At 39.9% G+C, this 20,521-nt stretch overlaps 3 protein-coding genes across 5 annotated transcripts in view; 2 read left to right on the top strand and 1 right to left on the bottom strand.

The window, feature by feature from the left end:
• The window catches only part of KNTC1 (kinetochore associated 1), a 38,434-nt gene extending 33,093 nt beyond the window's left edge, over window positions 1-5,341 (top strand). The window contains exons 57-64 of the mRNA XM_013173269.3: window positions 565-621; window positions 1,066-1,120; window positions 1,200-1,263; window positions 1,974-2,103; window positions 3,221-3,310; window positions 3,728-3,873; window positions 4,500-4,590; window positions 4,861-5,341. Of these exons, the coding sequence (XP_013028723.3) occupies window positions 565-621; window positions 1,066-1,120; window positions 1,200-1,263; window positions 1,974-2,103; window positions 3,221-3,310; window positions 3,728-3,873; window positions 4,500-4,590; window positions 4,861-4,920 (693 nt within the window). The 3' untranslated portion in view covers window positions 4,921-5,341. The remainder of the gene's footprint in view (window positions 1-564; window positions 622-1,065; window positions 1,121-1,199; window positions 1,264-1,973; window positions 2,104-3,220; window positions 3,311-3,727; window positions 3,874-4,499; window positions 4,591-4,860) is intronic.
• Window positions 5,342-6,414: 1,073 nt separating this feature from the next.
• VPS29 (VPS29 retromer complex component) lies at window positions 6,415-10,627 on the bottom strand. The gene is made up of 4 exons (XM_048073755.2): window positions 10,488-10,627; window positions 7,802-7,993; window positions 7,104-7,339; window positions 6,415-6,806 (listed from the first exon to the last, which is right to left on the bottom strand). The coding sequence occupies exons 1-4, from the start codon at window positions 10,488-10,490 to the stop codon at window positions 6,689-6,691; spliced, it is 549 nt and encodes a 182-aa protein (XP_047929712.1). The 5' UTR covers window positions 10,491-10,627; the 3' UTR covers window positions 6,415-6,688.
• Window positions 10,541-20,058, top strand: RAD9B (RAD9 checkpoint clamp component B). 3 transcript variants are annotated; one of them, XM_048073752.2, is made up of 11 exons: window positions 10,548-10,678; window positions 11,124-11,194; window positions 12,146-12,295; window positions 12,805-12,919; window positions 13,917-14,016; window positions 14,653-14,759; window positions 16,614-16,720; window positions 17,176-17,240; window positions 17,797-17,919; window positions 18,621-18,876; window positions 19,225-20,058. In XM_048073752.2, exons 1-11 carry the CDS (start codon window positions 10,645-10,647, stop codon window positions 19,351-19,353), a joined length of 1,257 nt encoding a protein of 418 aa, XP_047929709.2. In that variant the 5' UTR covers window positions 10,548-10,644; the 3' UTR covers window positions 19,354-20,058. The 3 variants fall into 3 exon arrangements, with proteins under 3 accessions (XP_047929710.2, XP_047929709.2, XP_066835424.1); XM_048073753.2 differs by lacking the exon at window positions 11,124-11,194 and having other exon boundaries at window positions 10,541-10,678; XM_066979323.1 differs by lacking the exon at window positions 17,797-17,919.
• Window positions 20,059-20,521: the final 463 nt, after the last annotated feature.

The raw sequence follows: 20,521 nt of genomic DNA, 5'->3' as shown, positions 1-20,521 counted from the left end.
TGTTAATGTATATACACAAACGTGCACAAACAGGTGTATATCTGTATGTGTATACATACATGCTCAAAAAATATTACCCCTGTAATTGATTATGATAATAATCCTGATTTTTGTCATTTATAATGTCAATTACCTCTTACTGTCAAACTGTACATTATGTTGCTACAACCTAAGGAGGAAATAGATGTACCTGGCAATATGGTTATATCAGGAGCCAGGTATTCAAGCTAGCTTTAATCTAGTAAGAATTTTGCAACAGTACCAAAGAAGACAGAATTTAAATTTATGAAGTTTTAACTTTATGAAGTTTTCAGCACATTATATTAAGGCTACTGAAAATCTTGAGTATTTACTGAGACAACATATACTACTACTGCTGGTGATAATTTAATTTACATAAATCCTATTTCTGTGTGCATCAGTTACTCATCTCAAAGGAACAAAGGTGCCTTGAAGAACTGTTAATTTGCATTCTGCAGACAAGAAGAATAATCCAGTTCTGTACACTATTGACAGTTCTTCAAAATCACTGTGGCATTTTATAATGGGATATTTTTGTTTCAGATTCAGTATCTAAGAAAAGTTTTGATAGCAATTACTGGGATTCATTCATTATGGGAGGTAAGCAAATATTCTTCAGCTCCTACTCTTCCCTTAGCAAGCGTTTAGTGTTCTATTTGTGTGTTAGTGAATGGCAGCAGTCTACTAAGAGGAGTGTTACTCATTGAAAAGATGCCTTTTGAATGAGTATTTTTATGACACCTGCAATATGCAGATGAGTATAGTTATTAATCAGTAAAATAGTGTATTTTGCTCTTGAGGCTCCTTCAGTAAACACTTATTTGGAGGTTTTTGTTAAGTTTGACAGAATAACTTAACCATCAGTCAAAATATAGCAAAATCTTAGACTACGCAATAAGGAAAGCAATGTTAGGGAATAATTCATCCAGTATACAAAAGAAAATCAGGCTTCTTCTACCTACAGTGGGTCAAGTCAAGATGTCTGTGTTTACATTTAGTAATAAGCAAACAAAGTTGTAACTTTTACAACCTTTCTGTCAACAGATTCCCAACTTCAGTCGAGCTTGGCGAAGTGTGGTTCTGTCACCATTTCTCACAGGTAGGATTGTTATTAATTACCATGCTTGTATAGAAACTTAGTTATGTATTTACTTTATCATGGCTTCTTTATTCCTTAGCTTCATGTCCACCAAGTCCTAAACAGGTAGAGGAATGCTGTGAGTGTTTCGTGATTCTGCTCAAGTAAGTACATAATGCATACTGAATTTGGATTAATTTGAGTGGAAATGCCCTGTTTGTAATTTCTCTTCCAACAACCTGGCCTGGAACATGCAAAGGAGCTCTAAAAAACGGGGAACCTGAGGCGTGGGGAAGAACCTTTTGCCTTTTGTGGAAAGGGCAGAATCAGGGCACGTATTCAAACATAAATTCTGTGCTTAGACTGTTCGCAATGTATGCGGTAACTCAGTACCTTGGCTATCTAAACGGTGCTTGGAACAGGGACTTTGCGCAGACTGCTGAAAACCAATTTATCTGCCCCTCTCACTGTCCCCACAAGGGATATCTGTTCTTATCCTGACACTTTAAGACTCATGTTCAACCCAAAAAGCCCAGTTATCTTTTTTTTTCTTAATATTTTGGGAAATAGGCTATATTATGGATTAAGCCAGAATATAAGAGAAAAAAATATTCATTTTCCTACAAAGAATAAACCTGACATGGTAAAAAAAAAAAAAATAAAAATCTAGTATGCCTGTACACATGGTTAACCTATATTATATTAAGGTTCCAACCATCCTATACATGCAAACAGTTTTGCATTACTTTCGCAATGTATAAAAGCACAATAACCCTAGATTAGTAGTATTTCAACTAAAGAACAGATTACTCCCATTTCACGGCTATAAATCAAAGGTTGTAATGTTGAGAACTTTCCTCATCTTCTTCTGAAGGTGTCCTGTTTTGGCTGACTTGGACGTCATTGGAATAGCTAAACAATATGCACAGTTGGACCTTCCAGCGCTTGCCTTGGGATGCCTGTTGCTGATTCCTCAGTCTGAGAAGCGAGAGCAGCAAATTCAGGTAAACAAGAAGTTTTGTGTTGCAGCTGTGCAAAGGAAATGTCATTAAGCCTGTTGTATTCAATGGAGGCTGTGCAAGATGACAATTTCTAAACTCCAGCTTGTTTGAATATATCACTGCTGACAGCTGCTAGACATCTCCCACCCTCAGAGGCTACGGCCTCAGACTTCTCCTTCTGAAAGAGATCGTGTGAACACTTCCCTGTTTTTTTTAAGTTTTGACTCATTCTCAGCAGCTTTTTGTCACATGACTTCGCCTTTTGTGGGTTAGAGAACATCTTAGGGGATCCCACCCTCAATCAGTTATGAAGTCAGTAATATCCAGCAGGGGGCTTTAGCAGCTGACTCATCCATTTACTTCCTGAAAACATGCACCAAAGTATCAGGTTCCCTGATAACGTGAACAGTCAGTATGCAGGGGGGGAAAACCAACAACCAACCCACACGCAAGTCATACGCCAAAGCAGTGTGTGAAGCTGGTGACAACACAGATAATTGCTGAGGTGCTAGCAGTAGGCCAGTTTAACAGCCGACCGACCATAAAAGTACAGAATCCTTCTTTGGAAAAGTGTTCAGACTTGAAAGCTCCTACTTAGAAAAATGCTTGATACACATCACAAGTTCTGATGTAAACCTTCTCTCTTAAAGCCATTTCCTCATTATTTGCGTATCTAGTTTCCCTTTCTCTTCTTATCTCTTTCCATTAATTTATGCTCTGCATCATTCTCACAGACGAAGCGTATAGGCTGTTCCCCTATCTGTCCTGAGCAAGCTGGCACTAGTAAAGGCACCTTAAATTCTTAGATTCCCATTCATTTCCATTTGAAGTTAAGCCAGGAACATTTTCCCAACTTACAGCACCAGTGTAAGATGTAGTCTGCTGGCAATGAGTCAAAAGAATCTGTAACCACTACAGCGAGATACCCTTTGAAAGTTAACAGCGTTAGTAATTACTACTCTTTCAGTCAAATTGTACAGATCGTGGTTTGAGAATTTCATGTTTATACCTCGAATTTCATAACGTTAATTGTTTCTGAGTAAGTAAAATACTTGTTCTGAAGGGAAAGAGCTTATGCTTTATTCACAGAATGTTAAATTTATTATTTTTTTTTTTCAAGGGTTTCTTATCGACATGTAACATGGAAACTGTGCTGCAACAAATAGATGAACATATGAACATTGGAGAAGTGGTGGCTTTTGCTTCTCAGGTAAATAAATAAAATTCACTTAATTTGCCTTTTACTTACAGGCTTTCTCAATGATAACTGTTTACAACCTTTTTTTTGTCTTATAGATTGCCCCTATTTGTAGGACAGCATTGTTTGCAGTAGCACTGTTTTATATTTCTTAACAAATGTTTCAAGCAAAAAGGCCAAATGGCTTATGAAATTGTACTCTCTCATCTTGCCTTGTATTGCCTTCCTTAAAAGCATGTTTCTTAATTCATTCCTTTATTAGAATCTGAGATTAGTCTTGATAAAAAAGCTGATGTTTTGCAGCACTAAAAAAAAAATAAATAATAATCCTGCTTTTTGGGAGTCCAGTACTGCTCGTTTTATTCAAAGGTCACATTTCTTATTTATAAAGCATTCATATTTTTCCATTACTAAAACTTGAATCTACAGATTAGATCTTTGATTTTGGACAATATCATAAACGAGAAGCTATATGAAAAATTTGTGAGAACTAAGTATTTTCCACTGGTGAAGCAACAACTGATGAATACTCACCGAATGAAAGAACTGGTGGATTACTTTGCCAGCAAGAACTGGTAGGTTAACAAAAAGTAAAACGTGATGCATTGCATATGGAAACTGAATCTCTCCTTTACTTTAGTTTCATTTATTTGAAGTCCTGGAGATTCTCTAGTACTTGCTCTCCAAGTTTTTAAAGCATTGCTAAATTAAAGCAATGCCAATTAATGCCAAAATAGCAGCTTATTGCCCCTGGACTGTCAAGATCAAGCTCAGTTAAAACAGCGGAAATCTTGTCAGAAAAAGCAAACGTTTTTCCTTTGAGTAACTTCACCATACAGTCAGGTGAATTCAGCTCAGTTGCATTATGGAGGGACAGTTTCAGCCACGGTAATGCTCTGAAAACAATAAACAAACTGCCTGTGCTCAGGAATGAGTGGGTTTGCTGCAGTGTTCCAAAAGTTGGAAATACCTATTATATTTCACTTTAAACACCAGTTATCCTGCAGTCAAAACGGGAAACAATAAATAACTATTTAAAGTCTTTTATTTATTTAACAGCTATGGGTTAAATGCTAGGACCTATCTGACTTCAAAAACGTGGAGTTAGACCTGGGTTTATACTTCAGTGAATATAGCCTAAATTCTTGGCTTTTTAAGACAACTTCAGTTGACAAAATTGATAAACTTTTTCCTCCTACAGCACTGATGATGCAACAGCCCTGATTCAAGAGTATCAAGAGAAATGTGGAAATCTTACTCTTGTAGATAAATCATCATCTGATATTCTGAAGGTAAAACAAAACACTTTGTACCTCATGCAGTATTTTTTCCTCTTTTTATAAACTAGGACTTCCACTCAACTTCTAGCAAAAATACTTGTTAGTGGATTTATTTTAGTAAAATATATTCTATATAATAAAATATCCCTTTAATTGATGCAAGTACATTTTAATTGAATCAAATATGAGCAGTGCTAAACCTTATGCTTTCAAGCTCTTTCACAGGTCTTAAATTATATCCTGTTTTCTAAACCCTTTTAATATTGTCCTCTTGCCCTCCAGGTGTGTATGAATGGACCAGAGGAGACTGGCAAACTAGAAGAGTCATCAATAAGGTGTTGATTTATCCTTTGTCTTTTCTCCCTCTGCTGGCAAGATAAGTGCTATGCATTAGGAATGTACTTACTGATCAAGTGAACATTGAACTAAAACCTCACTGCTCTTCTTCCAAAAGCTATTGCTAGTTTTCCACATTTTTTTAACTGTTCTATGCTGTTTCTACTCCATACTCTGCCACAATTCATATTTATCGCTTTGATTTTAAGAAGGACTAAAACTGATTTCCTTTACTTTTGTATTATATCTCCGTGTTGAAGTCTGCTGTCAGGATCGCTCTAAGATTTCATTTGCACAAACATAATCTTGCATAACTGTAATAAAATTTTAAATTGGAAGTGTTACACTTCATGTAAAATATACCTTTTAGACAAATTGTAATTTTAATTAAAGCATGAGCACAAATAAACTGACATATCAATATCGACCTTCCAGTTTTTTATAAACTTTACGAAGAGGCTGGTAAACTTACTTGTCAAGAAAGGCTGTTGACTGAGTAGAACACATTTGGCAAAGTTTCCTTTTGACTTTGTTCTTTATCATGCTGTAGACATTAAGAAAATGATAGGCATGTATTTCACTGCATAAAATTGCAGTTAGCCAAAGTTTCCTGAGATCCCAAGCTGAAATACTTCCTCTTTTTATAAGGTAAAAATAAGCCTGCTTTAATAGAAATAAGATTAAGACACACAAGTAAATATTCTAGCTGATCCTTTAAGTTCTATGGATAACTCGTTAATTTAACTCAAGCCTCTATAACAAATACTACAGAGCTTTTTGCACAGATACTGCACTGAAGAAAATAGTGATACAAAGGACAATATATGCAAAGGAAGCAGGCCATTTTTCTAAATGTTGTGCAGAAGACAACAGATAAAGCTCTTTATTTATATTGGAAAATTAGCAGTCATGAGAAGCGGTAGCTGTTAAAATACACGCAGTTCCCTGAGACTAGGGAAAAGTTCCAGTCTTCTTGAACAACCCATTTTTCAGGCTTCAACAGTAGTACAAGTGTTATATGGAATTACACTATTTAAAACCTTTATATGTGGAACAAATTATGTAGACATAATATCAGATATAAGCCATAGATAAAGGAAAGCTTCTCTTTACTGTTTACAGAATTAATGAGACTGTCATTCATTAAAGCATAGCGGTGTTTGGAATGGCTTTGAGTATAAAAAGACTGAAGTTCAACTTAGAATAGTGATTTCACAGTAGGAAGTTATGAAAGTGTTCATTCTAATTTGTCAAAAATCAATCCAGGTTTTTCTTTTAGCTTAATTAGGAATGAAAAAAAATGCAAATATCAAACGGATTGTGAAGCAAACCTAACACGTCCCCAGTGCCCTTAACTGTTTTGTTCAAACCTTTTACATTTTTCTTCTAGATGGCACTGAACCAGCACATCAAGCTCTTTGCTAAGCATTAGGTAAAGACAGTACTGCCAGCCATTTAAAAAAAAAAAAAAAAAAGCTGTTGCTTTTCTTTTTTTTCCAACAACAGTTCATAAAGCTTAGTTTTTCTATGAAGTGAAGTTTATTATAACATTAAGGAACAGTATTTAAACAGTTATTTTAATGGCATATTTTACAAATCAATTCATACAGAGAAAATAAGCAAACACAATGTTGTTTTAAAGTTATTACCAAGAAGCTACATTGTTAAGCTGTTAGCAAGTAAGTGAAGTAGTACTGTAAACTAACAATCAAGTATTGTAGTAACTTGCAGTTCCAGAATGAGATGGTAAAAATGCCAGACAAGCAAATATATTTTAAGATTTTTTGTACTCAATTCTTTCTACTTTCACATCATCTCCAATTAGTTGATAGACATACGTAACTACTGTAGAAGCCTGGATATCCATCAGCACAAATGAAGGAATGATATTGCTAGAAAGAGAGGAAAAAAAATCATATTGTTTGTATATAATAACCTCAGTAGTGTTTCATCATTAGACTTCTTAGCAAGATTCGCTCTCATTGATTCCAATTTTGTAAGCACAGTACATCAGATCTGAAGCTTTATTCTCTCAGTGTTTCACTCCAGGACACTTAGCAATGACTATAAACCCCTCCTCTGCCTGACATTTAGAATGTAAATATTAACCTTCACAAGGAGTGTTGTTTGTAGTTTAGTTTTGTTATCAGAACAAAAACCCCCACAGGTAGTTCCCATACTCTACTTACTTTTCTAAGGCATGATAAGCTCCTGTAGCTGATCCTGGGTTGATATAGAATTTGTTTTCATGTTCAAATGCCTCAAATTTGTGTGTATGTCCTGAAATGAGGATGTCCACATCAAACTGCCTTTGTAGCAGTGCCAGGCTTGCCATATCACCCCAAGGAATGACCTGATGGCCGTGAATCAGCCCGATTTTGAACTGTCCAACAGTTACAACTTTCTGTTCAGGATAATTCAGGTTCTAAAAATCAAAAGTAAAAAAAAAAAAAAAAAACAACAACACCATATTAGATTTCAGATTTATATTAAAAAGCTACACAAAACACAGAAATGTGGAAAGCCTATCGAAATACCTCGTGATTGGCTCTACCGCTACCAAACGAGAGCTGCAATACTGCTTTTATGAACACTGTCAAGAATTTGGTAAAGACGCAAGGAACTTCAAAGATCTGACAATGGGAGCTCCTGTTGGCTTGAGTCGTAGACTTAGCAGCTAAGTACATAAATTAGGTTTATTCATCCTGATGACAGAAGAGAACTTACTGTGCAATTCATATCAGTTGGAACTCCAACTCTTTTGCTCAGTTTGCTTTTCACTCATAGTACTACGTAAGCTCAGTTTGCCAACTTTTACTTAAAGTACAAATAACACAAACATTGCTTTTAGGTAAGAGATTAACCAAATCTTAAGAGAAGCCACTACCTCATCAAAGTCCCCTCTGACAACATGAACATCCCCAGCCAGAGTCTTGAGGTAGTCATAAGTGTCCTTGGTGCAGAGGTTTCCCGTGCAGAGAATGTGTTGGATCTTTCCTGGAACCAGCAGCTTTTTGAATTTGGCTGGGAGGCTGTTGCAGCGATGTGGAATGTGAAGATCTCCTAATACTAACACCAACTTACCAGGTGTCACGACAGGGAAGAAAAATCATTACAGATATTTAAGACAAGAATCACTACATAACAGAAAGCACTGCAATGTCATCAGTTTTGTAACTGCATTTTGATATAAAAGCTACTAAAATAAGAATGAAATGGTGATGGAATATTTCTGCATTTGGGTGAAAACAAGGGCCCTTACTAATCTCGAATGGTGTCAAGAGGAGGGCCTTACGAACTTAAGGGTCTACAGAGGTCTTTTTTTATTTTGTTGCTGAAAGCAAGCCACTGCAGAGTATAACAAAAGAACTGTATTAATACTTGATGTAATTTACACAAATTTGGGAACTACCATAAACTATCCCATATTCTGTTTTCACTTAAACATTAAAAAAAGGAAAAGAAAAGATAGAGGACATCTCTACCAGATGTTCTCAAGTACAGACCTGGCTAAACTGTAGTCAATTCCCTTAAACATCCTTCAACCCTGCTTCTTTCTACATTGACTAACTTCTGTGTTTTTATCAAGAAAAAAAAAATAGCAAATTTGCAATGTGTGTTAATAGTTAACCCGAACAGGAAGCTTGTTCCAAGCCCATACTGTAGGAACCACTGAACAACAGCACAGTAAGACTAACAAAACAATGAAATGAAAAAAAGAAACAACACTGCAGCAGAGAAGGTAAGATAGATTATTGCATACAGTGTTTCTATTCCCAGTTTTATCCATTCACAGTTTCATTACAAAATATGCAAGGAAAACAAATTTAATGGCAGCTTCGAAATTATGGGTTCAGATCAAGTAAGGCCATGGTTTGATATTTTAGGCCTTAGGTTGGCTAATAAAGAAGTAATTAATGCAAGCAAAGTAGTGATAAATTAATTTTGCAAGAAGGGCATGGAAAGCTCTATGAAGCATGGGTGTTATGCTTCTACACTGAAACCACTGGATTTAAAGCCAGGCATCCCTGTTAGCCTGATGGACACCTCCCAATTAACTGTGGCAGATTATCCTCCAATCCTAACACTTTGCTGGAAAGACTGTTCCTAAAACGACAGCCATCGAATCTGCGTAAAAGACACAGTCCAGAAATGTATATACGCCTACATACGTAAGCAATAGTAACCACATCAAGTCACCTTCCTTAATTTTTAGATTTTTAGGCCATGCAGCTATCTTCATGCTAACAGTCACCAGAAAGGCAAAGAGGACTTGGGTGTTTTTCTTTCCCCCTTTTCTAATTAAGAATGTTTTGATGGCCTCATGAAACCCATTCATCTTTAGAGAGCAGATAGTTGAAAATACTGGTAAACAATACAGGAATTCTTCAGTCTACAAGCTACCAATTTGAAACCAATCCAGGAAAGAAATACAAAGACACGTCTTTTAATGGCCTTTCAAAAGTTCTCCGAAATACTAACTAGCTCCTTCTTGTGATGATGTACTGGAAAGCACGTAAAAACGGGTAGTGAGTGATTCTGATCATTAAAGTGGCAATCGATGGGTTCTCTTACTGACACCTCGGGATTCAGGCACGCTGTCCCCGTTCTGCACGTGACGTTTAATCGCACCGCACTGCCGCTTACACGCAGCCCCACTGCAGTCAGCAGAGCTGCACCCAACAGAGATCACCTCCTTCGCTGGTGAGCAGGCAGGGCGCGCTCCCCCAAATCCCACCTGAGCTCCCATTACTTACATTAAAGCTTGGAAAGCCACCGTAACGACGAGTGAAGGCACCCAGGTGTGACTAGGGGCTGGGGTGCAGCCAGGGAGCGAGGAGCAGCGCCTGGGTGCCTCCTGTGTACTGGGGGTGCCTTCTGGGTGCCTCCTGCCTTTCTTGGGTACCTCCTGGACGCTTCCTGCCTATCTTGGGTGCCTCCTGGGTGCCTCCTCTGTACTGTGGGTGCCTCTTGGGTGCCTTCTGCCTGCCCTGGGTGCCTCCTGCCTGCCCCTAGGTGGGTCCTGGGTGCCTCCTGCCTGCCCTGGGTGCCTCCTGGACACTCCCTGCCTGCCCTGGGTGCCTCCTGCCTGCCCTGGGTGCCCGCTGGCCGCCCCCCGAGCCCGTTCGGCGCACTTACTCTGTGCCCGGCCTTAGGGGCGGCGGAGTTGATCGCAGACAGGGGAATGGAAAACGGGGTGAGACGCGACCAGCGTTAAACGAAAAGGAAGCAACAGAAAAGAGAAACACAGCCGGATGAACGGGGAGGGGGAAAAAAAAATAAAATAATTAAAATTAAAAAAAAATCACAATTAATGATTTGTCGGCGTTATGAGAGAAGCGTTAAAATAAAAATCATGAGGGGAAAAAATTAAAAACAAGCCGCTCCGAGCGCAGCCCCCCCCCCCTTCCCCTTCCCCAGGCCTAGCCTCCCCCCCTCCGCCTCCTCCCCCCCCCCGGGCGCCGGCTGACGGAGCCCCCCGGTAAGAAGCTGCCGGGAGCGGAGCGGAGCGCCCCGACCGGGGGACGGGGGACCGGGGGCCGAGCTCCGGGGCCGTGCCCTCCGCCTCTCACCATCCTGCCCGCCGCCGCCCGCGCCTCCCCGCGGAAGCCAAGGCCCCGCCGCCGCTACGGCGCCTCCGCAGGGCCAAGCCGGCCCCGAACGCGTTTCTCCGCCGCCCGCCCCCCTGCGGCTGCATCCGGGGCCCGCCGTGAGGGGAAGGGCGCGGCCATGAGGGGGGTGCTCGGGGGGGCTCCCCTCAGAGGTACCGAGCGCGGGCAGGGTGCGGGGGGGGGTCCCCTCAGGGCGCTGCCTCAGCGCGGGCACGCGACGAGACCCCCCTGCAGGGCCCTCGGGTGCCCCTCGGGGCGAGGTCCCCGCGCTCGTTGCCGCCGCAAAATGTCTTTTTTCTGACTAAAATGGTGGTCGGTGTGGCCGTGGGGAGCCCCTCGGGGGGACGCCAGGGCATGCCGGCGGCTGCTTGTGCAGGGGGGTGCAACACCTGAGGTGTGCCTCCGTGGGGCAGCCCTGGAAAGCACCGAGGTGCCGCTGCCACGGGAAAGGAAAGAGTAGTTTGCCATCGTGTCTGTTTTCTTGGAAACCTGTGGGAAATGTGGAATGTTCCCCCTTAAATTATCGTGGAGAGGATGCAGGATAACTCGTTTTAACTTAAAATGCACGTTGCACTGTTTTGTTTTGTTTCCTGTTAGTGTTTGGAAAAGCAATACACGCCATAGCACGTATTAGCGATGAGTTTTGCTTTGACCCCTTAGAAAAAGGTGTAAGTAAATTTGATTAATTATCAGTTTAAAATCTTTGTTGGGAATGTGTTGTTCTGTTGGATATTGCCTTAGCTGTTTTTCTACAGGTACACTTAAGTCTGAGTTAATTCCCTCTCAGCTCCCTCCACTTTCAACGTGGACAAATGCCATATTTTCTGTAATTGTAATTATGCAGATTATATCCTGGAAGATTCATACCTGCTCTGCACCTAATATTCTTGGAATTTGGTGTTACCCAAGGTGAAGCTTGTCCAGGACATCCGGATTAATACCAAGGGTTTTATTTCCATTGTCACGGGTCAAGAGGTTTATGTTTTGTACCACATCAGAAATTGCGTTTGAACAACATGTTTTTGTATTGGTATGACTCAACAGGAAGAATGCCTCCCATTAATCAAACACCGCTTCCCACAGAATTAGGGTTTTCTCTAGAGGTTTCTGAGTTAAAAGCGATCGACTCAGCTTGCTGGGTGGCTGGCAGGTCGCAAGGGGAGATCCTTTCTTTTCATGCATGAAGTATCCCGTAGGTGATGGTAAAGGCTTTGCTCGTTTGTGTGCCTTGTGTGGATGGGCGTACAGGAAGATTGTTTTAGAACAGGCTCCAGTCCTTCACATAGCTCAAACACAAGCTGGAGCTCTGAGTGATTAGGTAACTCACACTTCAAAGCTTAACTCACACACTTAAATATCCCGAGATTGGATTCCTGTGCCTGCATTACACCTGTGACTTCTGACCAGTAATAATAAAGGTGATAAGTCTGAACATGATAATATGCATGATCCATCTATATTTGTTCTGAGACGGACACATTTAAAGGTTTTGTGGCTTACGTATGCTCCTGAAGCACGGAGGTAGCTTTTTTTCTTTTTTTAAAGATTCAGTATATAGTATAGTATATTCAAACTATTCAGAAATAGTTTGGAGTTAATGATTTTACATTTCTTTTCAGCTTGCCTTAAGATCAGTGAATTCTTCAAGGTCAGCGTATGCGTACATCTTCTTCTCATCTATGTTTTTTCAACATTACTGCTGGACAGCTGTGTCTCAGCCATGTCAGAAAGAAAAACAGTTATCACTTCCATGTAAATTATTCATTAAGGTATGTTTTAACAGTTTGTTATGCCCAGCTTTGAAAGCAGCGAATTAGCTCAATTTCCAAATGAAATTATAGGGGGAGGAGGATCATACAGGCATGCAGATCACTCTGAACTTAAGTGCTGCTGAGCAATTCTGCGAAAGAGAGTATTCGTATTTAACTGTTTAAAAGGTGTACTTCTGAGCTGTGCCCAGCGGTTTCCAAAGCCTGAATCAGTTTAATCTTGGGGTGAAGGAATACTGCGTTTCTGGCTCTTGGGTGTTTCTCCTGTAGCCTTTGAGAACAGTACAGGCCAGGAGAGCTCTGACCAGTTGTTCAGCAAACAGCCCTGTCAGCCACGTACTGCAGTCGTGGGTGAGGCTGGCAAAGATCGGTTTCGGCTGCCTCCACGTCTGCTTACAAAGCAGTCTGGGGAAGCCATAAAAGCTCGAGATGAACTGCATGAGGCTGGGGAATAACGTTGCAAAACTTCTTGGTGAGTAACCTCTGCGCTGATCTTTTTTCTTCCCCAGTCAGTTCTTCCTGTATTTAGATGTGTAAATGTGCTGGAAAGGAATGTAGAGAAATGCAGCATTTATACAAATACTAATGAGCATCACATAACTTTTCAGCTTCTCTGCAGAAATGGTAGGTTACGCAAAAAGTCACTTTCCAGAAACAGAAGCAGTTTAAAACAGCAGGATAACATAATATTTAGTGTAATTACTAACTGAGTGTTGTTGATGGAACATTATGCCAAACACTTTCAGGCTCTTCACATCAAAATTTGTATTCAGCATGTACGTCACCTTGTTAAAAAAAAAAGTTATGACAGGATTTATCAGACTAACTTTCTTCAGTTCAGTAGTTATGCATACTATATATTAATTGTCAGTCCACAGCTTACACCATTTAGAATTAGGCTGGATTCAGTTCTGAAAAACACACTTTATGGAATTTAAAAGGTGAGGGAGGGAAGTCCTGCCCTGGCAGGTGTTTGAACTTGAGGATATAGTGGGTCTTTCTGCTGATAACACTGCAGCTCTTTAACGTGGTAGCAGGTCTGATACTCTTAATTCCAGCAGAACAGCGTGAATGTCCATTGGCATTAGTCTCTGCAAAACTCATACAGAACCATAGCTTGCTGAGCCTGGCTGTGTTTTATATTATTAAACAAATCTAGCTTATATAAAGAGGTTATATATTGAATGAGGTCTCAAGACAAATAAGCTCACTTAGTTCACACATCAGCTCCTGCTTATCTAGAAACAGAGACCTGTAGGGTTTGCGTTATGTATTCCACCACCATTTATATTACTGTAACAGTTAAATATTGAAGATTTTTTTTTTCCTATGCATTTGTTGGACTTGTTGCTGTTCATTCATTTGCTGTGAATTCTTAAAAAACTCAGATGCTGGAGGGAATAACTAATAGGATGAAGGAAGTGTTAGATGGCATTTTAATTCAGTCTTCTATTTGTGGGTGAGTTACTGCTATAGTCAGTTACTTTCTCTATTGAGATGTCTTAAAAGAACAATTAATACTAAAAAAAAAAAAATAGAATTTTAGACCCTTGATTTTTAGACTTTAATGTAAGCATTACAATTCTAACTATTGATTTTTGTTCATATGCTTTATACTTAGGTATTATAAAAACATATAATCTGACTTTCCAAGAATGTGATCCACTGCAGGCTGTTTTTGCAAAGCACATGTGTCCGAACATACTTAAAGTCCACTCCAGGTAATGAATAGAAAAGTATTTTTTCTGAAGAGAAATCATCCAGGAGACAGTACTGCTGTTATAGTTATTAACATAAACAAAATTTGGTTAGGGCCCGCAGTCAAAAATGGTGAGTTGCTAAATCCATTGTTCTAATACTTGATATGTCACATTACAGCTTCAGAAACAGGGATCATTCTGCCATGAATCCTGCTGCAACCTTGAGAAGTGTGTAGTGTATAATTTGAATTCACACCTTTGATCAGCTTCCACCTCCAGCAAATAAAAGGGTGCTTAAATTTTATGGGCAAAGAATCCAGTAATAAAAGTAGAAGGGTTTTTAATTGCCGTATGTACGCATATAGAAAGGTAGCAGCACTATATGTGTACACGAGGCTGATTGGGCAACATACACAGGTACTAAATGTAAGCAAATTTGATTTCATAATTGCTAGTTGTATTTTTAGATTTCTTACATACCTAGTACTGTATAAATCAGCTTTAAAGCTACAGCATACTTGAAGGGTTGCACATTTCAAAGGTGTTTTTTCCAACAATATTGCCAAGGAGCAATTTTAATTTCTAATGCCAGTAACAATTGCTAGATAATAACTTGTGTCATGTAAAATTATTTTAATACTAAATTAAATTTTATAGGCTGCTGGCTGATATAATGATCCACTTTCCAACCAGTCAAGAAGAAGTAACTTTATCGGTTACCCCAATGAAGGTTTGTTTCAGGAGTTACGCTGAGGAAGACGCTGGTAAGGAAATGCAAAATCCAAAGGGCTATTGGGACTACAGAACGGGTGAACTGCAGGAATAACAACCTGCAACAGAAATGGAAAATGCATTTCATGGCTGAATGAGATGGAGATAATTTTAAGTCCGACTGCCATACTCTGGCTTAAGAAACGATGGTTTTAATAATATTTTCCTGGTATCGGTGGCAGATAGCAGACTGAGCAGCCAATTGAAATAAATTACACCATTTGCTGTAGGCTTCAACAGAGGTAATTACCGTGCTGTAAGAGCAGAAGCATGGAAACAGACAGGGAAAAGGAGATAATATTAGGCTTTAAAATGAACTATTTAAATCAGAGTAACATAATTAGAGAACTGATACTGTTACAGAGTGTATCTAGCGTGTTAGCTGGCCTAATACTGTTATGTTGTGTGTTGTTATTTTCGGATCTGAGATGGAGAACAGTCCAGATTCTTGGCGTGTGACTCAGACTAATTTTAATGTTATGATTGTGTTTTTGAAGTACAGGTTCTTGTGTATCATATAATAAAGGGATGCTTTTCATGCTTCTGACCAAAGCTGAGGATAATGACCTGGAAAAAGATGACTGCCTGGAGTGTAGGTGTGGGGATTGTGCTTAGAACAGGCTAAAACAGTGGAGAGCAAGAAGGATTAAGTGGTGGAAACTGACAGAAGTGAAACAGGAAAGAAATTACTGAAAATACTATAAAAAGATTACATTTTGAAGGAAAAAATATTATTTTAAAAACATACTTTTAAAAGCATTATTGTAAGAAGGAGAGTGAAAAAATAGTAGGTAGAAATGCAGTGGGATACCGAAAAAAAACAAACAATCAAATGGGAGAAAAAGAGGAATGACAGGTGCGGTTTTTGTTGCGTAGCATGCGATGCAGAGTACTGCCTGCAGCAGATGTTCTGCGTGCTCTGAAACAAAGCGTGTCCTTTGAACATACCAGCTGCTGATGGATTGGGTTTTTCCACATTCAGGTTTAATTTTCAGAGACAGAAATTACAGCTTCTGCCTAGGCTTGTTTTCATTTGCACGTGGTAGGCTCTGCCTTGAAGTTGGCAGGTATGCTGTAAACATTTATTTTTGCAGTTCTAAGGAACTTTACAAGAGTGTATTTGACCATGCAGTAGGGCCTTGGTGAAGGCTGAGAAAAAAACTCTTCAGCAAAGAAAGAGGAGGCTGGGACTAGTTTAATACTTCCCTAGCAGCCTGGCTTTGGAAGAGAACTGCTTAAGCTGGTGTATTTTTCTGAATGCCTCTGAGACTGGGATGCATCATGGTAGTACCCTCTTATTTTCTTTTCACACACCTGATAACAGCTAGCGAGTAGTCAGATGACAGCGAGCAACAATTGAATACCTGATGCTGGAGAGCTTATTTTCCATCGTCATTTGCATAGTATCAGGAAAAGATGACGATTTGGAATAAGTAACCCAAGTCCGCTTTCATGGTCCTCTAATCGCAATTGCTGACAACCATCAATCCGTTACAGTCATGCTGCATTTTGGTCTTCCCATCTCTGCAGCAGTAAGAAGCTGGCAATCGCATTTGTGATCAATGCCTGTAGATAAAGCAGATTTACAGGAATGACAGCAGGCATCAGGACTCCATCGCATAGCGGAACATGAAATAAGTTCTGTTAAAAGCTGTGTAAATCCCCATAATATGCTGTAAATAATTTCAGGAGTTTTTTATTTTATTTAAATATAAATTTAGATAAGCTAAACATCTATTATTGTTAGTCACCATTTGTTGAGACAGTGCTAACAAAAGCATCACGATTTAATTTTAGTTTTGAGTTCAAATCTCACTGTTCTGAATTCTCGACTTTATTTCAAACAGACTTTTCAAAGACAATGCTTACTGAAATACAGCTAAATCCAGATGAATTTGACTACTTCCAAGTTGGAGTAGACTCTGAAGTGACATTTTGCCTTAAAGAATTGAGGGTAAGTTAAGGATTTGTCAATTTCCATTAATTTGCATGACTTGATGTGGGCAATGAAGAACAATTCCTCCTGTAAGTGTTGCACCAGGCCTCCTGGCTGGTAGCAGGATTTCACCAGCTGGTTAAGGATTGGCTTTAAAAACAGGCATCCTTGGGACACTGCAGAGTCCCTCACAGCAGCCTTTGAAAGGCAAAGCTTTTAAACCAGCAGAAAAGTAATTTCAGTGCTGGGCAGACACATAACTACTGGAGAAGGCATCATGGGCACAGTAGTTCTACTGCAGAGGTTTCTTAGGCAAAGCTCCAGGCGGAGAAGGCAGGAAATGCACTCTAGAAGCAGTAGACTTTTACTTTACTTTTTTTGCCAGTAAACAACAGCTGGAATAAACGTGTTCTCTAATGTTAATCTTCGTCTGTGTTTAAAATAGCACTTAACCACGCACCCCTTCTTTTCAGGGACTGCTGGCATTTTCCGAAGCTACCCACGGTCCTGTCTCAATCCATTTTGACGTATCTGGGAAGTACGTTCTGGAACTACCTATCTCGATATAGCACAGTTACAACTCTACAGCTGTTTTTTTTTGACTGCAGGTCACTTGATACGTATTTAACTGTAAAAAAATGTTCATTTCAGAATAGAAGCTCTATTTCTAATTAATTTGCAATACAGGGTTAAGTAGTTTGTTACTGCGCATAAAGCATTTAACATGGACACCTGGATTACTAAACTAGCCATGCTGTCTAGCAAGCACCTACAAGCTGCCTGGACACTTCAGGTTCTCAAGCCTAATACATGCAGTTTTATTTAGTGGACAAAAGAAATGACACATTTTTAGTTTAAAATATAACTTTAGCAGTTTTTATTTAAAACTACAATTTAACTAAGCATAATATTGTGTAGTATTTGCTTGTTGATGTATTTAAATCTAAAAGGAAGCCATCTTAGGTTCTTAAGCAGCAAATATTAATTTTTTCAGCTGGGTATTTTGTGATCTGCATGTATAGAATTGCACGAGCTGTGTTTCCTCCCAAAATGTAATGATGCATGCTGCTTCATCTCTGGATATTTGTGTTTAGACCAGTTGCTTTCAGCATGGAAGACATGGTGCTGGAAGCCAGCTTTATTTTGGCTACATTGTCTGACATCGACAAGGGGACAGCTTCCCAGGAGCCCCCGTGCTGTTCACGGATTCCAGAAAGGTAACAGTGGGATGAGGGAGGCAGGTTGACTTAGCAGGCTGAAAAGTTGAAGTTTTCCCGCTAAGTCAAAGTGATCTGTGTATTCTTGCAGGGTGTTCGTAAGCATTGTACTGATCCTGTAGCCTTTTTTCAGAGGAAAACTATGAACTAGATACATTCGGAAAAAGGTTGAAGTAGTTTGAGGCCCAGCCAGAGCATGACAGAGAGACCTCAGTCTCTTTCTCCACCTGTGGATTCTTTTCATCAAAGCACACGGCTACGGTGTGCTGTTTGTATAGGCAGCGCCACAGATCAGACAGCCACCGGGTGCTTGAGCAGCCCGAGTCACCTCACGGGTCTTTTACCATTAGCGAGCGTGCAAGGGAATGGTTTTAGCCATACGATCCATTCTTGATCACAGACAAGTTCCATTATCTTGTACCACTGAGGAACCGTGGCTGTAGCAAAAGGTGAGCCAGCAGCCAAGCCTTTTGGCATTATTTCTTAATATCGTGAACAGCACTGAAGCTTCTGGCACAAAGGAGAACGTTCCTCACTAGCCTCTCATTAGCTTTACCTCCATGGAGTCCTGTTACAGTAAGAGGGGAAGATACTTGCTGAATCTGTTGTAAAGCTGTAGTGCTTGCCATTAGCAGGCAAAGACACTTTAACAAAGACACGCAGAGGCCAATTACTAATCTGACCTACACTCTCTGATCTAGCTCAAAGGCGTACGTGGGCAAATCTGAAAACTCCTCCATGGATAAGGACTGTAATGCAGAAGCAGTTGCTTCCAAAAAGCCACGGCAGAATGAAAACGAACAGAACGCAGAGCCAGCGGCACCTGCAAGTCCTGTGGCAAAACAGAATACATGCAACTCGGGGAACGTTTTTAAAGATCTTGAGGGAACAGCCATGCCTGAGCCAGATGACCAAGCAGTGCTGGAAGCAGAGTCAAGAGAAGCTCATTATCACAAGGTAAGGACACTCGCGGTCATGTTTATGTTGTATTATAAAACAGTGAAATACCTTAGCTGGCATTTAAAAGCTGGATGCTGCGTGTAGTCCAGGGGCTACAACTACATGGTGGTACTCAGTGTTCCATGTGGCATTTCAACGGAACCAGCTTTCATAGCAGCGTAGCTGACAGAAACACCATGTTTAGCTATAATGCTGAAAATACTTTACTAGGAAACACCACCACAGACTGACAGAGACTTTAAAATGTATTTTAAAAATGGCAAAAGCGTCAGAAATAATTAATTAACCCCCAAATTCTGTATCACATGCATCACGTCTTACTCTTGTAAACGTTGCATTTTCCAGTTTCAGTTCTTGTTCTTTGGAGCAGTTTCTCCTAAGAAGGATGCCATCAATCACACCTCCCATAGTTTAGCAACAGCTAGTGACACTGAAGAGGATTTTGGCAACATGCAGAGCTCCCAAGTTCTCTAGTAACACGAGGTGTACGAATCCAAGACTAATGTGGACCGCCTTGAAAGACAGAAGCATATTTGACATGGCGTAGAGCAGTTTCTGGCTTTAGAAAGTTTAATTCTGTTACAAAAATGTCCTGCAGTTCTTAGGCAAGCTGGAACTTCATGGAAGCTACTTGTTTGGTAAATTGCATTTCACTAACATCTATTGCCAAAGTCTGGGAAGTGGATGGAAATTCCACTCAAGTGTGTTTGTTTTTTTCCCCTCCAAGGGGAATGTACCAAAAGGACAGAACTACTTGGTACAGAGTACTCTATCATTTCCTGCCATGTCAGTACCGGTTAAATGTTTATTCTCTACATTAAGCACCAGTACTAATAATTTTAAAGCTGTAGCTGCTGTCATAATATAAATTTAGGTCGTTTAGATTTGTATATGATGTATTCTGTAGACACATCGCTTTGCATGTTCAGCTTTCCAGTCTCACAAGAGAATTCAAATTGCGTTAGCACTTCAGACAAATTAAGCTACTGTTGTAAAGTCGGAAGCACTGAATAGGAAACCCACCTACTGCAGCACAGCCAAATAAATACATTATTGCTACATAACAGCTGGCATTCTTACAGAAATCTTGTAGAAGTAGTATTTAGCTGAATAAATGCATTTCTATGACAACTTTGGTTAAAGAAATAAAAATTGTGATTAAAAAATGATTTGAAAACACGGCTTACGAGTTCTTGTGTTTCAGCCCTGAGTTGTTCTTTTCCCTTCCCTCACCTCCTCCAGCAGAAGTCAGTGACGGGGCTCTCTGGCCCTGGTCACTACATCTCAACAACAAGCCACAAAACTGCTTGCAGCCACTTTCCTGGGGAGAGAACATCCACAAATGCTTTTTGGTGCAGCAGGATAATGGATCAATGTGATTTATACTGAACAGAGCTGGAGATCTGTACAACAGCAGGGCACACATTTGCTCACTGCTAAACAACCTTGCAGAGAAAATTACCGTGTAGTATTTCCAAAGTTGCACTCAAAATACTGACATTTCCAATCTTTGGTTGATTTAAAAGACAGTTATTCTGCTTGCCAAAGCCTTACAGAGGAGTTCTGTGTAGTGGGGCATGCATCACTTACAGACAGATTTGAGGACACCGCAGAGCTCTGAACGAGAGCCAAACACCTTAAG

This window comes from Anser cygnoides, chromosome 17, assembly GCF_040182565.1.
Source record: "Anser cygnoides isolate HZ-2024a breed goose chromosome 17, Taihu_goose_T2T_genome, whole genome shotgun sequence".
Lineage (NCBI taxonomy): Eukaryota > Metazoa > Chordata > Aves > Anseriformes > Anatidae > Anser > Anser cygnoides.
The sequence above is the reverse complement of the archived record's forward strand: the minus strand, read 5'-3'. Positions and strand labels throughout refer to the sequence as shown.